This window comes from Etheostoma cragini, chromosome 11 (assembly GCF_013103735.1).
Source record: "Etheostoma cragini isolate CJK2018 chromosome 11, CSU_Ecrag_1.0, whole genome shotgun sequence".
Taxonomy (NCBI): Eukaryota; Metazoa; Chordata; class Actinopteri; order Perciformes; family Percidae; genus Etheostoma; species Etheostoma cragini.
In genome coordinates, this window is record NC_048417.1 from 3225691 (window position 1) to 3242291 (window position 16601).

The 16601-nt window shown below is 41.8% G+C and overlaps 1 protein-coding gene and 2 long non-coding RNA genes across 4 annotated transcripts in view; 1 reads left to right on the forward strand and 2 right to left on the reverse strand.

Annotated features, from left to right (window-relative positions):
- The window catches only part of LOC117953143, a 38569-nt gene that overhangs the window by 9619 nt on the left and 12349 nt on the right, over positions 1 to 16601 (forward strand). The window contains exons 3-5 of one of the 2 annotated variants that reach the window (XR_004658564.1): positions 3979 to 3983; positions 8633 to 8781; positions 14285 to 14286. This is a non-coding gene — a long non-coding RNA (uncharacterized LOC117953143). The remainder of the gene's footprint in view (positions 1 to 3978; positions 3984 to 8632; positions 8782 to 14284; positions 14287 to 16601) is intronic. The other variant, XR_004658565.1, reaches the window with a different exon arrangement.
- Positions 8965 to 10344, reverse strand: LOC117953146. The gene is made up of 2 exons (XR_004658568.1): positions 9364 to 10344; positions 8965 to 9245 (listed from the first exon to the last, which is right to left on the reverse strand). It is a non-coding gene; the product is annotated as an uncharacterized LOC117953146 (long non-coding RNA).
- Positions 10733 to 16601, reverse strand: part of LOC117953089 (SH3 domain-binding protein 4) — a 34260-nt gene continuing 28391 nt past the window's right edge. The window contains exons 4-5 of the mRNA XM_034885848.1: positions 12351 to 12539; positions 10733 to 11521 (exon numbers count right to left, since the gene is read on the reverse strand). Coding sequence (XP_034741739.1) covers positions 11297 to 11521; positions 12351 to 12539 — 414 coding nt within the window. The 3' untranslated portion in view covers positions 10733 to 11296. The remainder of the gene's footprint in view (positions 11522 to 12350; positions 12540 to 16601) is intronic.

Sequence of the window (16601 nt, forward strand, 5' to 3'; positions counted from 1 at the left end):
AATTAGTGCAACAACAATCAGCTGAGACACTTAACACACCTGGCAAGGCTCTCCTGGTCTATTGCCACACCTGAACAATCTGGGAAATGAGACCTCGTCAATGTAGACCACAATTTGACCAAAACCATGTTTGTCAAATCATTAAAAAAAACAATGTAAATAAATGAACATGGTTTATACAGAACCGTTAAAAACAATAAGAGTTTCATTATAATTAACAAACTAAGAGGAACAAGTAAGATAAGAGACTGTCCATCCCCCAGAAGAAAAAGCTCCCATTGGTTGTTTGTTCCTGCATCATTCTGACCTATATTTAATTTTCTAATGGCAGCGCCCCCTAGTGGCCGTAGTAGTTCTGACGGGAGCAAAGCAGGAAGTAAGTTGAGGAAGTATAAGAGCGCCTGTCACTCCTCAGTGTACTCTAAGTCTAGAGCAGATTTGAGTCGCGCAAGCGTTGCTGCGACAAGTGAAGGTGTGAGTTTTGCAACAAGTAGCATATGAGATGTTAACGAGAGACTTCTGTAATGTCAATACAGTAAAAAAACTGAACCTACTTAACCAAGTTAGCATCAAACACATGGGACACCATGGGAGCTACGCTCAGAGAGGAGACCCCTACGACCACTAGATGGCACCGCCACTAGAAACATAAATAAAGGTCAGAATGAGGATGTTTTTTAAGGGGAGGACAGTCTCAGGAGGACATGAAGCGACAAGAGGCCGTTAAAACGAGGAAGCTGTTTTGTTTTGGTTGTTTCCCTCAGCTCTCACATTCTTCGTCTCCATGAAGAGCGACCTGAAGGACTCTAAGTATATTCTCACAGCCATTTGTCTTGATGTCTTTCAATCATTACCTTTCTTTCTCCCTCTCACACACAAAAGGTTGCTATGGAGATTTGGATGCTGCGCTCTGGGGGTTGCCATGGCACCAGTGTTTTTTAACTCGGAGCAGAGTGTTTTTATTGTCCCCGGTGCTCATTCTGCGTCCTGCAGAAGCTCAAATGATGATGTCGCCGCGACAGAACGAGATGATCTAGGATCTGATGATTGAAAAACAGACCCGAAGAGGCCGCGTCAAGCTCAAGAGAGACAGCGACGTGCTGAGTTACAGCCTCGCTCCAGTTGCAAATAGAAAGCAAAAATACTACTTAATATTACTAGGTTGTGCTGTTTTTTACCGTAAATGTTTCCAAGCGGTCTCCATCTCCAAGTGGTCCATGCATTAAAAATGTAAAACCTCCCTCTGTGTGTTCGGGTGTGCATTAAAAGAGAGTCAGGGGAGCCTGCAGAGGAGACACATCAACAGATTAATCGTCTGACTCCAGTGAAATTTCACATCCAGTGATACATTCCTCCATATTTTTAGATAGCAGCATGAGGAGTGTCTCTCCGTGATATTTTATTCTGTTTGTTACTCAGTTGAGCGCAGAGTGAGCCTCGCTGTTGTTCATTCTGGAGGATAAGATCCTAAAAATACACTTAAATCAGTTCCTGCATAGAGCAAACTACAGAGAGTATGGGATTTCTAAAGTCTAACGAAATAAGATTGTGGGGGAGAGAAAGTTGGATATAAGAAAAGGAAGAATCCAGATTGCTGATGAAATGTTGAGTTCTGTTGGTGATAAAAGGCAGTTTTCTTAAGCTGGTCTCCAGTGTAACGCTGATGAAATATTCCTGTCTCTGGCAAACCTGTCCTCCTCAAAAACCAACGAGGTTTCCTAGGAGACAAACGGCTAACGTCACCCGCCAGTCTGTTTTCGACAAGAGAGAAATAGGGCGGGAAAAGAACAAAAAAAGAATAGAATATCTTTATTTTCATTATAAGTACAACAATATTATCTGCAAAATTCGGCAAGAAATGTTAACAGTGTGCCTACGACTTGGTGCACAATAACAATAAAACTTAATAAAAAAATACTAAAAGTGTTAAATGTCTTATCCCTTCAGAGATAAAACTTTTTAAAACATATTTAAGACCTTCTGTTTCCCAGAAACAGATGTGAAGTAGCTAGTGCTAAATCAACCAGACTCCATTCAAAAAACAGTACTTTTACTTACTATTTTCCACATGTAAATCGGTAAAATTTGAGTTTATTTCAACCAACACTAGAGTTGTGATGGTCGGATTTAGCAAGACAAGCCTTAGCAATACGATATCATTTAAATATATTAGGGTGACCAGTTGTTCCGGTTTCCGGGGACACCCCTGGTTTTGGTGACCTGTCCCCGGCTGGATCTGTCCCCAGGTATGTCCCCGGTTTTCACTGTGACTGACAGACCCGAAATTGGAATGAAAGAACGAAAACCTTGACCAAACGTAGCTGATCGTCCTTCCCCCCTGTGGTTGGCCTTGGATGCAAACAGGAGGACTTTGAATTGGACATGGAACTGGACAGGGTGCCAATGGAGCTGTTGGAGGACAGGAGGGGCAGAGGCGGTTGATGATGATTACCAATTGGCAGACGACCGTTCTACCACCGAGCCCCGGCGGCCCATAGACACCCGTTTATTAAGCACTCGCCCCCAGTGGACCGTTGATGGAACTGCAAACAAATTTGGGGCTAAATAGGAAGTGAACAGGCTTTCCGTAGACTGGCTTTGCTGTCACTTACCCCCATCCCCTCCTCAAACCACCAGTCAGTAATGGGCTGGAGCGGTTTGTTGTATTTTGGTGCCTAGATTGGTAGATAGACAGATAGATAATAGATAGAGAATAGATAGATAGATACTTTTTTCATCCTCAAGGAAATGTAGTGTTTGTTTGACGTTTAAGACCCCCGTGTGGTCTAAAGAGACCAGGCTTTTTCACCATGTATTCGGGGGGGGGCAGGCAGCTAGCGTACCAAGGAGAGAAGCCTAAAATTTGAGAAAAAAATGAAATTGAAAAAAAAAAAGGATTTGATTCCTTACAACGCTAATTGCATATACAATTGATCACTTTCATTCCTTTGATCTTAACCATTAGTCGACATAATTCATAATTTCTGCCTTTTTAACTCAAATATTAGGTATAATTCTATATAAATGAAGATTATTGACCATAAATTCCAAAATGTGCTTTAAAACTAGTGGTAGTAAGGTGGAGTTAGTGAAAACTTAAAAAAGGGACGACTGGAAAATGTCAAATGTCAAAAAAGGTTAAGATTTATATTAGTAATGTGTTTACGGCAATAATTAATCTAACTGGGATGTTTTGGGACAGACAAATGTTTTGCCTGTAGTATTTTGTTTCCTTAATAAAACCTTATTTAGAAAAAACAGGTGTTTGTGTGTTTGCCTTCAGTTGCACCTGTGTGTCGTGTAAACACGGATCCTCCGGGGCCCCCGGCCTCCATCCATCAGTGGCTCTCCTTCACTCTGTTATCGCCCCACAGACCCACGTGTTTTCACTGCAAACACACATATACACAAAGGGTTAGACAGGTGGGCTGTGGTTACACACATGCACACACACACAGAGTTTGGTCTGGGGGCTGACGGTGCTGAGTACACAGAGAAAGTTGGCCTCTCTGCCAGGTTTCGATCGCGCTCACCTCAGCTCGGAGAACAAACACACTTCTGTTCTGCTCATGTCAGCAGACACACACACACACACACACACACACACTGCAGGGTGAATATTACACCACACTATTCACCTGCTTTTTAGTCACATGTATTCCTCAAATCACCCAGAATTGAAACACCAGTTAATGCAAATTATATTTCCGTTAACATGTAAATAATACAGATAAATGAATGTAATTAACTGACTGTTGTGATCAGAGGTTTCCAAGGAGTCATCTTTCCTCATGTGAGGGCTTTAAATGGATTTTCAGCTGGATTTGAGACATCAGAGACTTTCAGTTAGTTAGCTGACTCCGTTATCCTCTGGTGGTGAAGACAGATCAGAATCTGCTTTGACTGATAGGAAGTAAAAAAAAAAAATCAAAAGAAACGTGGAGAGAAAACATCAAAGAGATGCAGAGTGTCTCCAAGTTTATGTCCAACATGTTTGGACTGGAAATCCTGTTTCTAAAAAAATCTGGCGTTCACTCAGACATTTGCGATTGTTTTTTTTCCCCATCTCACAACCTTTTAAAATAACCAAAATTATTTATAAGTTTTTTTCAACACTGATTCTTCTAGGGGCTAAAAATTAGTCAGAAAAAGGTTTATCCTCTGAGGAGCAGCTATGTGCAGGAATCTTAACAGAAACCTTTTAATTTAATATTCCTTTTTGAACAAATGGACATTTCTTTACCCCGATGGTGGTCTCGCTTTGCGGTGATTGTGGAAGAAGGTCTGGCAAAGCGAGACTAAACTACACAGCTACAGCTGATAACAGTTTCCATTTTAAATGTCAGCTCACGCTCTTTGCTCAAAGACTTTCAGCTGCTCGCTTCTGGAAATAGGTTTTTAGTTCCAAGGTGTAAAGCCAAACAACATAACAACAGCTTTGTTCCAGCTTCAATCCCACTGACATCACCAGCTGTTTGCCAAATTGCACAATTCCTCTTACATCACTGCTTTTAAGAATAGTTTCTATAGTTTTCCCTTTTCTGTGTATTTAATGGTGGTCAGTTTGAAGTGTTTATTGGGATTTATTAGATTTGTTTAGCATCTTGATAAGCACCGGAACATTTAAACAGTGAGAAGAGATGTTCTTCTGATGTTTTTGTTGCTATTTTCACGTTTTTTAATTGAAATTTTACCAATGTTTTTGTTGCTTTTTTCCGTACATGCATGTCCCGGGACCTTCTCCCCCCCCCCAGAAGGTACGCCCTTGGAAACATCATTATGAAAATGGAAATCCATCCTTCAGGTAGCAGGGAAAGACTTTATCCTGCAATGAAAATGTTTGGCATGTGCCAGCATTGTAATCAGTACAAAGAAACAGGGAGATTTGTAACTTCCAATGTTCCCATTCCTGTGTACAGACTGAGACCTGCGGGTATTCATGAGGCTTAAAAATAATCCGTTCATTTAAGCCACGCCATCATTTGCAATTGCAATGATTAAGAAAACGTACACCTTGACCCAAATGAGCACAATAAATCTGAAGGGAACAAACAGCCCGGACATGTCGGACATGACAGGGAAGGGTCAACATGTTGAACGAGCGCCCCGGAGTCCCCTGTTTGTTCAGATTATCTCCGGGTTTTGAAGCCGAGAACAGAGCGGCGTGCTGTTCTGTGAGCCGCGTCGCCCACGGCAGACCACCAGGCGGGGATCTGAAGCATGGTAGGCCCTCCTCTGCTGTATTTAATTCCACTCCTTTTTTTTCTCCTCCATTAATCTCCGTATTTTATTAAGCTTGGCTTGCTTTGACGGCACAGAGAGCGAGAGGCAGGAAAAGGACAAGGAAGAGATGAATAGGAAGAGAAAATGGGTCTCAAACTTACAGAAAATCCTTCCACTTATCTAGGTGAAGAAGCAGGTCTTCCCCTGTCCCCTTTTTACCAAATGTCTTCATTATCATCCTCCCATCAAGACACTAAGAAAGTAGTCTGGCAAATCCAGACATGGTGTAGCCAGACCATCCTCCACAGCAATGTGGAGGATGGTCTGGCTACACAGGATAAAAAACACATTCCTTTAAACCAATCACAGTGGTCTAAAGGCGGCGCTGAGCTCCGGGTGCAGCGATAGTCTCAGGACCGAACTTGTTTTGGCGAAACATTTGTACCCCGCAAAAGAAAACCGTTGTCTCCATTGTTCGCTGTGAAGTCATAAAGCTCAGTCCCAGTCAGTCTTTCTCCCGTCTGGACGTTCAGACAAAATCAAACGTGTTTCATATTATCCTAACTTTAAAGACTTGGTAGTGAAATAACGTGAAAATTGTCTTTTTTTAAGCTAATTTTTTGGGCTTTTCCGCCTCTAGATTTTGCCAGGACAGTACAGTGAGAAAGGGGGAAGACATGCAGGAAATTGTCAAAGGTCGGATTCAAACCCTGGACCTCTGCGTCAAGGCCTAACCCTCTCAGTACATGTTCGCCACTGAGCCGGGCCACACGTGAACATCGTCGACAACCAATGGGTGCGCTCCCTCCCACGCCAAACAGGAAGCAGCAAACAGCTAGAGCCAATGTTGCAATGGTTGCTATGGCGCCGTTCTAGGCTAAACGCTAAAGTTGCTAATTTTCAACCCTTCTGAAGCGAGTCATCCAACGAAAGTTTTACCGGCGGATACATTCATCTGCATGTACAGCAGAACTTTAGCAGATTTTCCCTCTAGTTACCAGCTAACGCTAGCGCTAGCTAACTAGCTAGCTTGGTTAAAGTTTTCAAAACAAATCTAGTTGTAGTCTTGCAACATGTGACCCTGCGAGATCCCCTTTCCAGATTCTTCTCAGACTGGTCTCATGAAATGGCGTCTGTGTGCCATTAGTGGCGTGTTGTGATGACGCTTACTCACTTTTTAGCGGGTTTATCAACGCCGTTTGGCCTCCATCGACTTTCATTACCTTGCGATAGCTTGAGAATTTACGCCTTTGCGCGTAGTATGAAAAGGGAGGTGGGTCGGGGGGTATGGGTCAAACACAGGACCTTCACCCAGGAGACCGGGGATCGTGTCCTGCGTGTCACAGTTCCTAAACCCAACCTTCAATTTATTTTTCCAAAAAGCCAACCCCCGTTTCCTTAACCCAATTGCTGCTTTCTTCTTGCGATAACACGCCAAGTGGCGTGTATGTCTATGTCCGCTGTACACAGCGCAGACATACATGCAGATCAAAGTGCGTCAGATAACACGCCATTTGGCTTAAGAAAGTCGGCATGTGTTTACGCAAAGTCATGATGTCATGTTGGTGTTGTAGTGTCTGGTGTCTGCACCATCCTGTTAAACTTCCACTGCACATTTTCTTATATTGTGCGTTTCCCACACATACACAACGCTGATAATAACACACAAACATGGTGGCTGTCGCTCCGGCTTCAGATAACGATGAGGTCCTGCCAGACGGCTGCCAGACGCTGGAACAACCAAAACAAATGCTGTGTACAAATATTTACATTTTTATTTAGATGTCTTATCCACAAAAAGTATGCAGTCACAAAAGAAAGAGACTTTTCAAAACTTTGCACATGATACAGTTTGCAGCATGGAGACAAAACCTAACCAGTCACAACAGTGAACACGGTCACCTGTGTCGGGACGGGTTAGTTTTATTTGACAAGCTTTGGTACGAAGGAAACAGGCGAGAGAAAAAGTTGAGAAATGAGTCGTGAGCTGGGGGGGGGGGAGGCTGAACACTGTTAATCCATTGTGTTTGAAAATGTAACAATCATTAGATTAATCCCAACTCCCCGCCTACTCACTCACTTGTTCTGGGGCTTTCGAGCGTCGTCCACAAGGCCTCTTTTTTAGGGTTAGGGGTAGGAAGGAAAATCAAAAGTCGTATGTATTGTGATTTTGTTTGTTTTTGTGAGGATTTTTCAATTCTTTTCTACCAAGCCCCAGAGATGACATGAAGGGAAGAAAAAAAACTACTGTACTGTAAAACTACAACTACTACTGTACTGGGGACAAACATTGATCTCAAGATCTCGAGTTTGAAAGTCAAGATTTCTTTTTAAATTTTTCTCGTTTTTTACCTCGCAAACAAGACTCGAGATCTTGCAAAAGTGTTTGTCCCAGTACATGTTTTAAAAAAATCTTTTCTCCAAATCAAAGTCAAGATTTAGCAAATAAGACTCAAGATCTCACAAAACAAAGTCTAGATCTCGCAAAAGTGTCAGCCCCCAGTACCTTTTTCTTTTTTCTTTTTTTTCTTTCTTTGTTTTATTTTTTTCTTCCTTGCTATATCACTTCTGGGCTTCGTACTTTCCCCCAGAATAGATATATTTTATTTTATTGATTTGTTTACTAATGATTTACCTAAACGTTGCCTGTTCATACGGTTCCGCCGATGGTGACTACAGCTTCTCTTTTTCCATCTTATGTTTTTCTTTACAGATTATACATAGATTATATTATTGAATTGCAATACTTCTAGAAGGACAATACATAAAAATCGCAACTTTTATGTTGAAAATTTATGTTGATGTAAGCAAAACTCTTCACTACTGAAACGCTACCGGAGCGGTATGAGGATGGAGTAAAATCACAACACCGGTCGAAGGCTACACTGTACGTATGTGTCAACATGTGTGATGAGGACTCACAGAAGAAGATGACGGCGCTCACTCTCATGGTACCGAGACCAAACCTCTGTTTTCCGTCCACACATCACTGAAAACAGCTTCTGAAATTGTTCACCCTGAAAGGAGTTCTCTAAAAAATCTGTTGGCAGTAACCTAAAACCCAGTTTGTGCGGACAAACACAGAGAAAAAGCAACATATGATTGAGCATCTCCAGGACTTCTCATTAGAGCCCGACCGATATATCGGCAGGCCGATATTATTGGACAATATTGGGCATTTTCCGATTTATTGGTATCGGGATTTATAATGACCAATTGAAAAAAAAAAAAAAAAAAAAAGATTAATTTTTTAATTTTTTAAGCCGAGTACCCCTTAACTAAAAGAGGGACCCTCTACTTCATACTGTACATTGTATAAAATTAGCTAATAGTTATTAGCTATTAAGCTGGGCCGACAGTAACATCTATGGTGGCCTAAAGCCTTTATGCATACCTTGTTTTGCATAAGTCAGTTCCTCCAGAAAAACGTGATTATCCGATCGCATAATCCAATGCACAATCAGCCAAAGTCTGCATATTTATACGGGGGCCGCATTTTTTCAAATACGCCGCACTTTCCCCGCATAAATTGCCGATTTCTGCACAAAAATAATGCGGGTCAAAGTTTTGGTTATAAATGGTTATTGCGCTCCGATAACGTGACGTGGCTTATACACTGTCCAATTCAAGCACCCTCAAATCTGCTATTTCATCTGCTTTTATACGTTCAACTGTTCATCTCCTCTTTAATGTTTAATTTCTTGTCCTGCAATGTAACTTTTATTATTTTAAATGTGTTTGTGTAAAGCACTTTCAACTGCCCTGTTGCTGAAATGTGCTGCCTTGCCCAGTATACCTACTGGTACCAATAAACCTGACCTGGCGATCACAGAGAGACATCTACGGAGTCCGATGAAGACCCTGACCCGACCTGGCGATCACAGAGAGACATCTACAGAGTCCGGTGAAGACCCTGACCCGACCTGGCGATCACAGAGAGACATCTACAGCGTCCGATGAAGACCCTGACCTGACCTGGCGATAACAGAGAGACATCTACAGCGTCCGATGAAGACCCTGACCTGACCTGGCGATAACAGAGAGACATCTACAGAGTCCGGTGAAGACCCTGACCTGACCTGGCGATCACAGAGAGACATCTACAGAGACATGAGATATGAGAGACATGAAGACCCTGACCTGCGGTCAAAAGCACTAGAACAAGTGAGTGAGTGGACTTTAAGTCAAGGTTGTTTTTGTCCACAGATGTTTGCACACATGACACAATAATAGTTAATAATAGTCAGAAAAACAGTGAAAAAATGTCCACCGTCATTTTCAAATGACAAACATTCAATTAACCAGAAAATGAAAGCAGCCAAAAAATAAACAATGTTTTAAATTCAATCACTTTAGACCATGTCACCTGCTGTGACTCATTTCCTGTAAAATTATGATTCAATTAAGTGACTAAATGTCTTGGCACTGGTGGAGAGCTTGATTCAAAGTTATGGAATAAGATGAGTAAATTATTCTGCCAAAAAAACAAACAGACTGAATATCTGGATGAGAGAGATGAGCAGGACGCACAGTGAGAGAGAACCTGAACATGTGACTTTTCTCGTTGACGTACAAATAAATAGAAGAGATTCGACACGTGTGACAAAGGCTATGATATCTAAAGGTGTCTTTTCTTGGCCATCAATCCACAGTTTCAAAGTGTTGCTTTTAAAAATGCTGTGCCGTAATAAGAGTACAAAAATACATAACTATGCAAGACAGGGAACTATTAAAAGAGTCTTTGTGAATACTGTCGGAGAGAATAAATTGGGAGACGTGGCGGCGGTCCGGAGATGTCCGCAGGAACAAAGTGACAGCAGACAGCAGCAGTGGCGTTTGGGGTGAGCAGTGCGTTTGGGCATGGTGGAACGGTTTGAAATAATACAATTCCAACCGAATCGTTTTTTTGGCCTTAATTAGAGTTATTCATTAATTGTTGGTTGACAGTCTAATCATCAGTGTCACTCCCCGATGTGAGTCGCGCATGCTCAGATTTAACGTTTAAGCATAACGTGTCAAACCTAAATTTGTGAAATCCATAAAATAATAAACTTCTCATTACAAACAATAACAGAAGATGGAAATCATTTCAGAAACGTTTTAGCTATCTATGGTTGTGTGATTGCTAATGTTCGCTCAAAACGCCATTCAACTGAAAGCCTTTTGCTGTGTTTGATGCTAACTTGTAGCTAAGCTGATGAGATGTATCTTGTAGCTAAGCTAGCAGTGAACCAACTTGGTTAAGTCCATTTTTACTGTTGACATTACAGAAGTCTCTTGTTAGCATCTTGTAGGCTATTTGTCACAAAGTGACACATGCGCAACTCAAACCTGCACTCGACTCACATCTGGGAGTGACAATCAGTTCCAAATCTAACACAAGTAACTAAGTTTTGTTTGTGTTGCAGCCACGGAGCACAGAGAGCAGCGCCCTGAACAGTGGCTTTATTTTCCGTTAAAGGAGCGGTCAAACTGTAACTCAATCCCAATCGACTGTTGGCGCTGATCGAAATGCCTCTAAAGCAAGGAGCATCATAAATGCCTCGTCATTCAATACCCACTTCCAAACCCTAAGGAGTAAATCTCATGAGCGTCAGAGAGCCAATCAGCACCCAGCATGCATCTACCGAGATCTAATAATATCTGTGATTGGCTGTCTAACGTTACGTGTCGTAGAGACACGTAGGAAGAACAGGACTCACGTGCTAGGAGCTGAAACATGAATACAAAGATTTGTGCCGTAATGTGCAATGCTGTCATTTCCTTTTGTTTTATCAAACTGGTTCAGAATCGTTTAGGAACCGGTATGGAAGTCAGGGATTCGGTATCTAACCCTTTGAACGATGCCCAGCCCTAGTGAAATAATCATGGGACCCATTCCACCCCTCAAAGAATCAAAAATCGATAAAGAACCGGCATCGAAAGGAAGAATCGGAATTGGAATAAGAAGCGTTAATATCAAAACAGTCCCCAACCCTAGTAAGCGGACAGCTGATGTGTGCAGCATTTCAAACTGTGAAACCTGCCGCTCCGGCAGAGCGAGGTGGCGCGCCGGCGCCGGTGAGGACCGAGTTCAGATGGCATAGTCATCCTGAGCGGCGGGGCTGAAGGCGGAGCTCCGCAGGGCGTCCAGGCAGTTGACCAGGATGAGCGTGCCCGTCAGGTGCTTCCAGCGCTTGGTGATGGGGTTCTTCATCTTGTCCAGGCCCATGTGCAGCTCCTGGATCACGTCTCGGTAGCTGTCCCCGATCTGAGCGGCCCACGTGACCAGGAAGTCGTACGCCGGCTTCCACATGGCCTGCAGACGGAGAGAGAGAGAGAGAGAGAACAATAACGCCATTATCTGCTGATGCACCGACACGTCTTAACACTCGCGTCGACAGAGACTGTTGTTTCTTGAGTGCAGAATGAAGAGCCGTCATAAGCGAGTTCGAGATGAACCAGGTCTGAATCGCAGAATCAATCACCGGCGATCGCCGATTTTTGAATTAGAGGAACTTTTACTGCCATTTGTTTGATTTAAAGGCTTAATCTTTACAGAACACATGTTGTTTTGGCTGATAGTTACGTTTAGAAATCAGACTAAATCTGTTCAGATCACGGATCACATTCAGTCTGTTGTTTATTAACATCAGCAATAGGGCCCAATCATTAGTTAGTTTGTATAATATTAGTTATTTGTAGCAGTTTAGTTTTAAGTTTCTATATAGTTTAGGTAAATAGTTCTCACTAAAATAAAATGATAAGAATTTGTTTTATTGTCAAAACAGAACAGAGGAACATCAAAATATAATAAAGTTGTAATAAATAAAATGAATAAAAACACAAACTTAAGATATGAAACTAAAAGTCCTTTGAAAAAAAACAGTGGACGTTAGCAACACTGTGGAACGCAAAGGGCAAACTGTGCAACGCCAAAACTCATAACATGGTAGTATATATATATTTATATACATACATATATATATATATATTTATATATATATATATATATATATATTTATTTATTTATCTGACATTATAAATGCCAATACTGATAGTGGCCGAATCTAAAGATGCCAAGCGGACAACACTGAAAACGATAGAAACGCTCACATCTCAGACACCCTCCTGTTTAGCAGACGTACCTCGCTGTCCACCACCCCGTTCTTGTCGCGATGCGGTGCCTCGTAAGCGTCCATCTGCTGGCGGGAAACCTTGATGAGCCTCTCGGCGAGCTCCCTCCAGCGCCCGGCAACCTCCACGGCCGTCGTCAGCAGCACAAAGTCCATGACCAGTCTGGCCACGAGACCCTGACAGTCCATCTTCAACAGAGCCTGCACAGAGAGGACACAGCAGGACTTTAGACTCAGGGGAATATCTAAGCTAAGCAGCAGTGGGGCTGCCTATAGCTCACTCAGTAGGTGCATGTGTAAGTTGGCTAAGTCCTGCAGCGGCCCGGGTTCAAATCCGGCCTTTTGCTGCGTGTCATCCCCCATCTCTCTTTCTCCCCCTTTTACATCTCTTAACTAGCTATCTCTATCTCTCGAATAAAGGGATGAACCCCGAAAAAAAAAGTAAAAAAAAAAAAAAAAAAATGATTCATGTGTATCTGATGAGCAGGCAGTGTAGGAATGTGTGGGAATGGTTCCCCAAAAAAATCAATAGAGCATAGTATCGCGATATTTTCATTGGCAATACTGTATCGATACACAGGCGCCAAGTATGGATCTTTTGTAATATATGTGTTGGTCTGTTTGTCTGCTTTCCTTTTGGGGATGTCATTTGAAATTGGGCAAAATTAGAAGTTGGAAAAAGGTTATGAATTGCAATATATCGTAGAATGTTGCAATATGTTTAAAATCGCAATAATATCGTATCGTGGCATAAGTATCGTGACGATATCGTATCGGAAGGCATCCCACCCTTAGTATGTGTATGTGTTTTTTGAGAAGCTTAACAAACAGTGTGGGTCACGTAGGAGGAAACGACCTGGAAAAAAATTGTACCCCAATTTTGTCATGTGTTATAGTTATGTTGGTTTTTATTAAAATTGGCATCGGAAACAGTCTTGTTCGGGATCCGTATCAAAGTCCCGGTATCGGCATTGCTACCGCTTTAGGAGATCTTTGAACGATATCCAGCTCTAAAGATATGGTGATTATAATAGTCCAAAAATATGTTAAAATTGTATTTTTTTTTTATCGAAGAACGTCACATTTTCTTGAGGAAGCCCTGTCAAATATGTGCACACAAGTCTTCCAGAAGGAAAAGTCTTCCACCTAGGGAAAATCATGCATATAACATCAGAGAAAAGTATTGTTTGAAATGGTGGAAGTGGATTTTAGAGACGTGTGGTTTAGTTCTGAATGGGAATCAACGCAAGTGAGAAGACAACAGTGAATTGATGAAGATGTGAAGATAGAAACTGGCAAGAAGTCAGGGAAGTTTGATTAGGTAGAGACGTATATAAATGTAAATCTACAGGTTCCATACCACCACAACTTGCTCCTTTGTTATTTTCCACTGCCTGCCTTCCTAAATCCCCCCGGAAAATCTCAGCTTTGTGCATTTTTCAGATGCTTTCTGGTGGAAATAGAAACAAGAGCCTCACGTTGCTTCAACGGCAACACTCAGGATTTATGTCACATCGGCAGGGAGGGGAGAGGAAAGCTGCCCGGTAACCAGTACTGACACAGACACAAGCACTGCATTCAACAAGATTAAAGTCTAAAGTTTTAGCTACAGTGGCATTAGCTTGCGCTGAAATAAATGAGGAAGCTAACTGCGGAGTATCGATGCAGCTCTGAGGCTGTGTTCTCCGCAGGGTGGTGCTGCTGCGCTGTAGGACTGTTACAGAAACGGCTCATCTGTGTGACCCCCCCACCCCATGTAGCACAAGTAGATTTCATATTTCAGTTACTGTTTTACGTCAGATCATTTATAGAGCACCTCAAGGGCGCTTCATTTCACATTGAAGGGAAAAAAGAAAAGAGACGCAGGGGCTGGGGAAAGCTGTCAGCTGTTCCACAAAGCTTGCGTTTGGTGTTTTAAGACGTTCTTGTGGCCGAGATAGAGGCAGTGGTGTTTCCTGTTTCCTGTACGGGACTCTCACACCACTGTCACTCCCCGATGTGAGTCGAGTGCAGCTGTTAGTCACGCATGCTCAGATTCAAACGGCTTACGGCATAACGTGTCATACTGAAATTTGTGAAATCCATGAGATAATAAAGTTCTCACTTCAATTAAAAACAGAAGATGGGAATCATTTCAGAAACATTATCTATGGTTGTTTGATTGCTAACGTTCAGAATGCCAGAATGCCATTCCACTGACAGCCTTTGTTGTGTATGATGCTAACTTGTAGCCAGCAGTGAACCAATTACTGTATTGACATTACAGAAGTCTCTTGTTAGCATCTTGTATGCTACTTGTAGCAAAAGGAAGCATGCGTGACATCCCATTGTACTCAACTCACATTGGGGAGTGACACCGCTTCAAAACACACATACAAGTCTGATCCATGCTCACATGATTGGCCAATGCAGCGTGACCCCCCCCCCCTCTTGGGTTGAGTTTCCTTAAAGGTTGACTCAGTCTCAAACTTTTCCCCGCAGGACTGCAGGTTCCTTCTGCTCGCCCCCCGTGGCAACCCCCACCGCAGCCTACAAGCACTGCCCCCAGTGAAAAAAGGACTGGACAGAGTTTTTCGTGCAGGCAGTCTGGATAAAGACTGACTGGTGTGGACAGGGGGGGGGGCTCTGTAGACTCCCTGTCTCCCTAACTCTAGTGTTACTGGAAACAGAAAACGGTTGCTGTGGTGACTCAATATGCGCCAGCTGCAAACAAAACCTGCAGCACGTCACACCAGATTTGCAAATTCAAATGTCACACATGCAAAAATAAGTGCACCGATGGACACACACATATATTCATTCATCACATTTAAACACCTGTTGTAGGTCCATCCTTGATTAAAGAAACTCTTCAACTAACACTCATATGATTTCAAGGTTTAAGGTATCTTTATTAGCCCCGAAGAGCTATTTGATTCACAGCCAGCAGTAGGCTACATAGACGGCAAGCACACCAGAAAAAAACACAAAATAAAAGCACACCAGAAAACACCACAAAATAAAAGCCAACAGAAAACACCACAAAATAAAAGAGTTTTATAATAAGAGAGATTTCTGAAAGCCATTCACAATGCAACTGGCAGCAAGAGTAAATGGCTCTTTAAACCTATTAATTTTGCAACATAGAAGAATTTATCCGCTCCCTGATGGCAGCAACGTAAATTCACACTCCACTGGACAGCTCGGATTGGCTAAGATCAACTTGGCTTTCGTTAAGGACCTGTCCTCATCCAGGTCATACAGGTTGTTGAAGAGTGTTCCAGCTATTTCATTGCATCACATGGTCAGTCCATGCCAGACCTTTGTAATCACTTCACAAAAAGTTAACTCTTTTTCTTGTTTTGTTTGTTCCTCACGTTTTTAAGCATTTTTGTCACTTTTTTTAACCTATCAATTTCTTTTCAAATGCTACAAAATCGAATAAAAGCCCCAAATTAATTTAAAATACTGAACTGATCTTTTTATTGAACTGAAGATTACTTTTATTTTACACTAAAGAACATTGTATGGAACCATCCACGTTATTTATTTTGGACAATTTGTTAAAAGAAACCCAAATGTTTGATAGAAACTTCCTGAAAATGGGTCAAATTTGACCCGAGGACGATAGGAGGGTTATATAATACACCCCCTAGCTCTTAAATATGTAATCTAACTAATAATCATAATAAAAATAGTAGTCTTAATTATTTAGATCTTTTAAAAAAGGAAAAAAAAGTTTGTGTTTCACAAAAGGCACAAAAGGTAAAAACTAACAATGACGATATGACTTACAGGAAAAAAGTAGATTTGAGATATTTAACTGGTCCAGGACCGGGCTGCAGGATACAGAAACGTTGAATATCACCATAATGATATTACTTATATACTTTTAACAGACCATTAACAGATAATTAAGTGATTATTTTTGCTGCTTCTAGAGTTCTGCTCAAACACGAGTTATTTCTTGTTGATTTAAAACCAAACGTAAGAAAATCATTTCCGACATTCTTTTATTTAACAAATTGAACTTTGAATTGAACTAAAAAAAGGCCGCACAAAAAAATAACGACAGTTACACTTTAAGTTGGTTTTCTGACTAACCCAAAAAATCTCTGTCTTGTTTTTCTCAGTGTGTTTATTGCTGCAGTTGATATTGCCATGACGATCAAAAAACGATATATTGTGGAGTCTAACCCTAAACCCAGAGGTCAACATTTTCCACATGTCCTCATTCTCCAGGTCAAAAATTAGTTCTCACAAAGACAGAGGAACGCACACGCA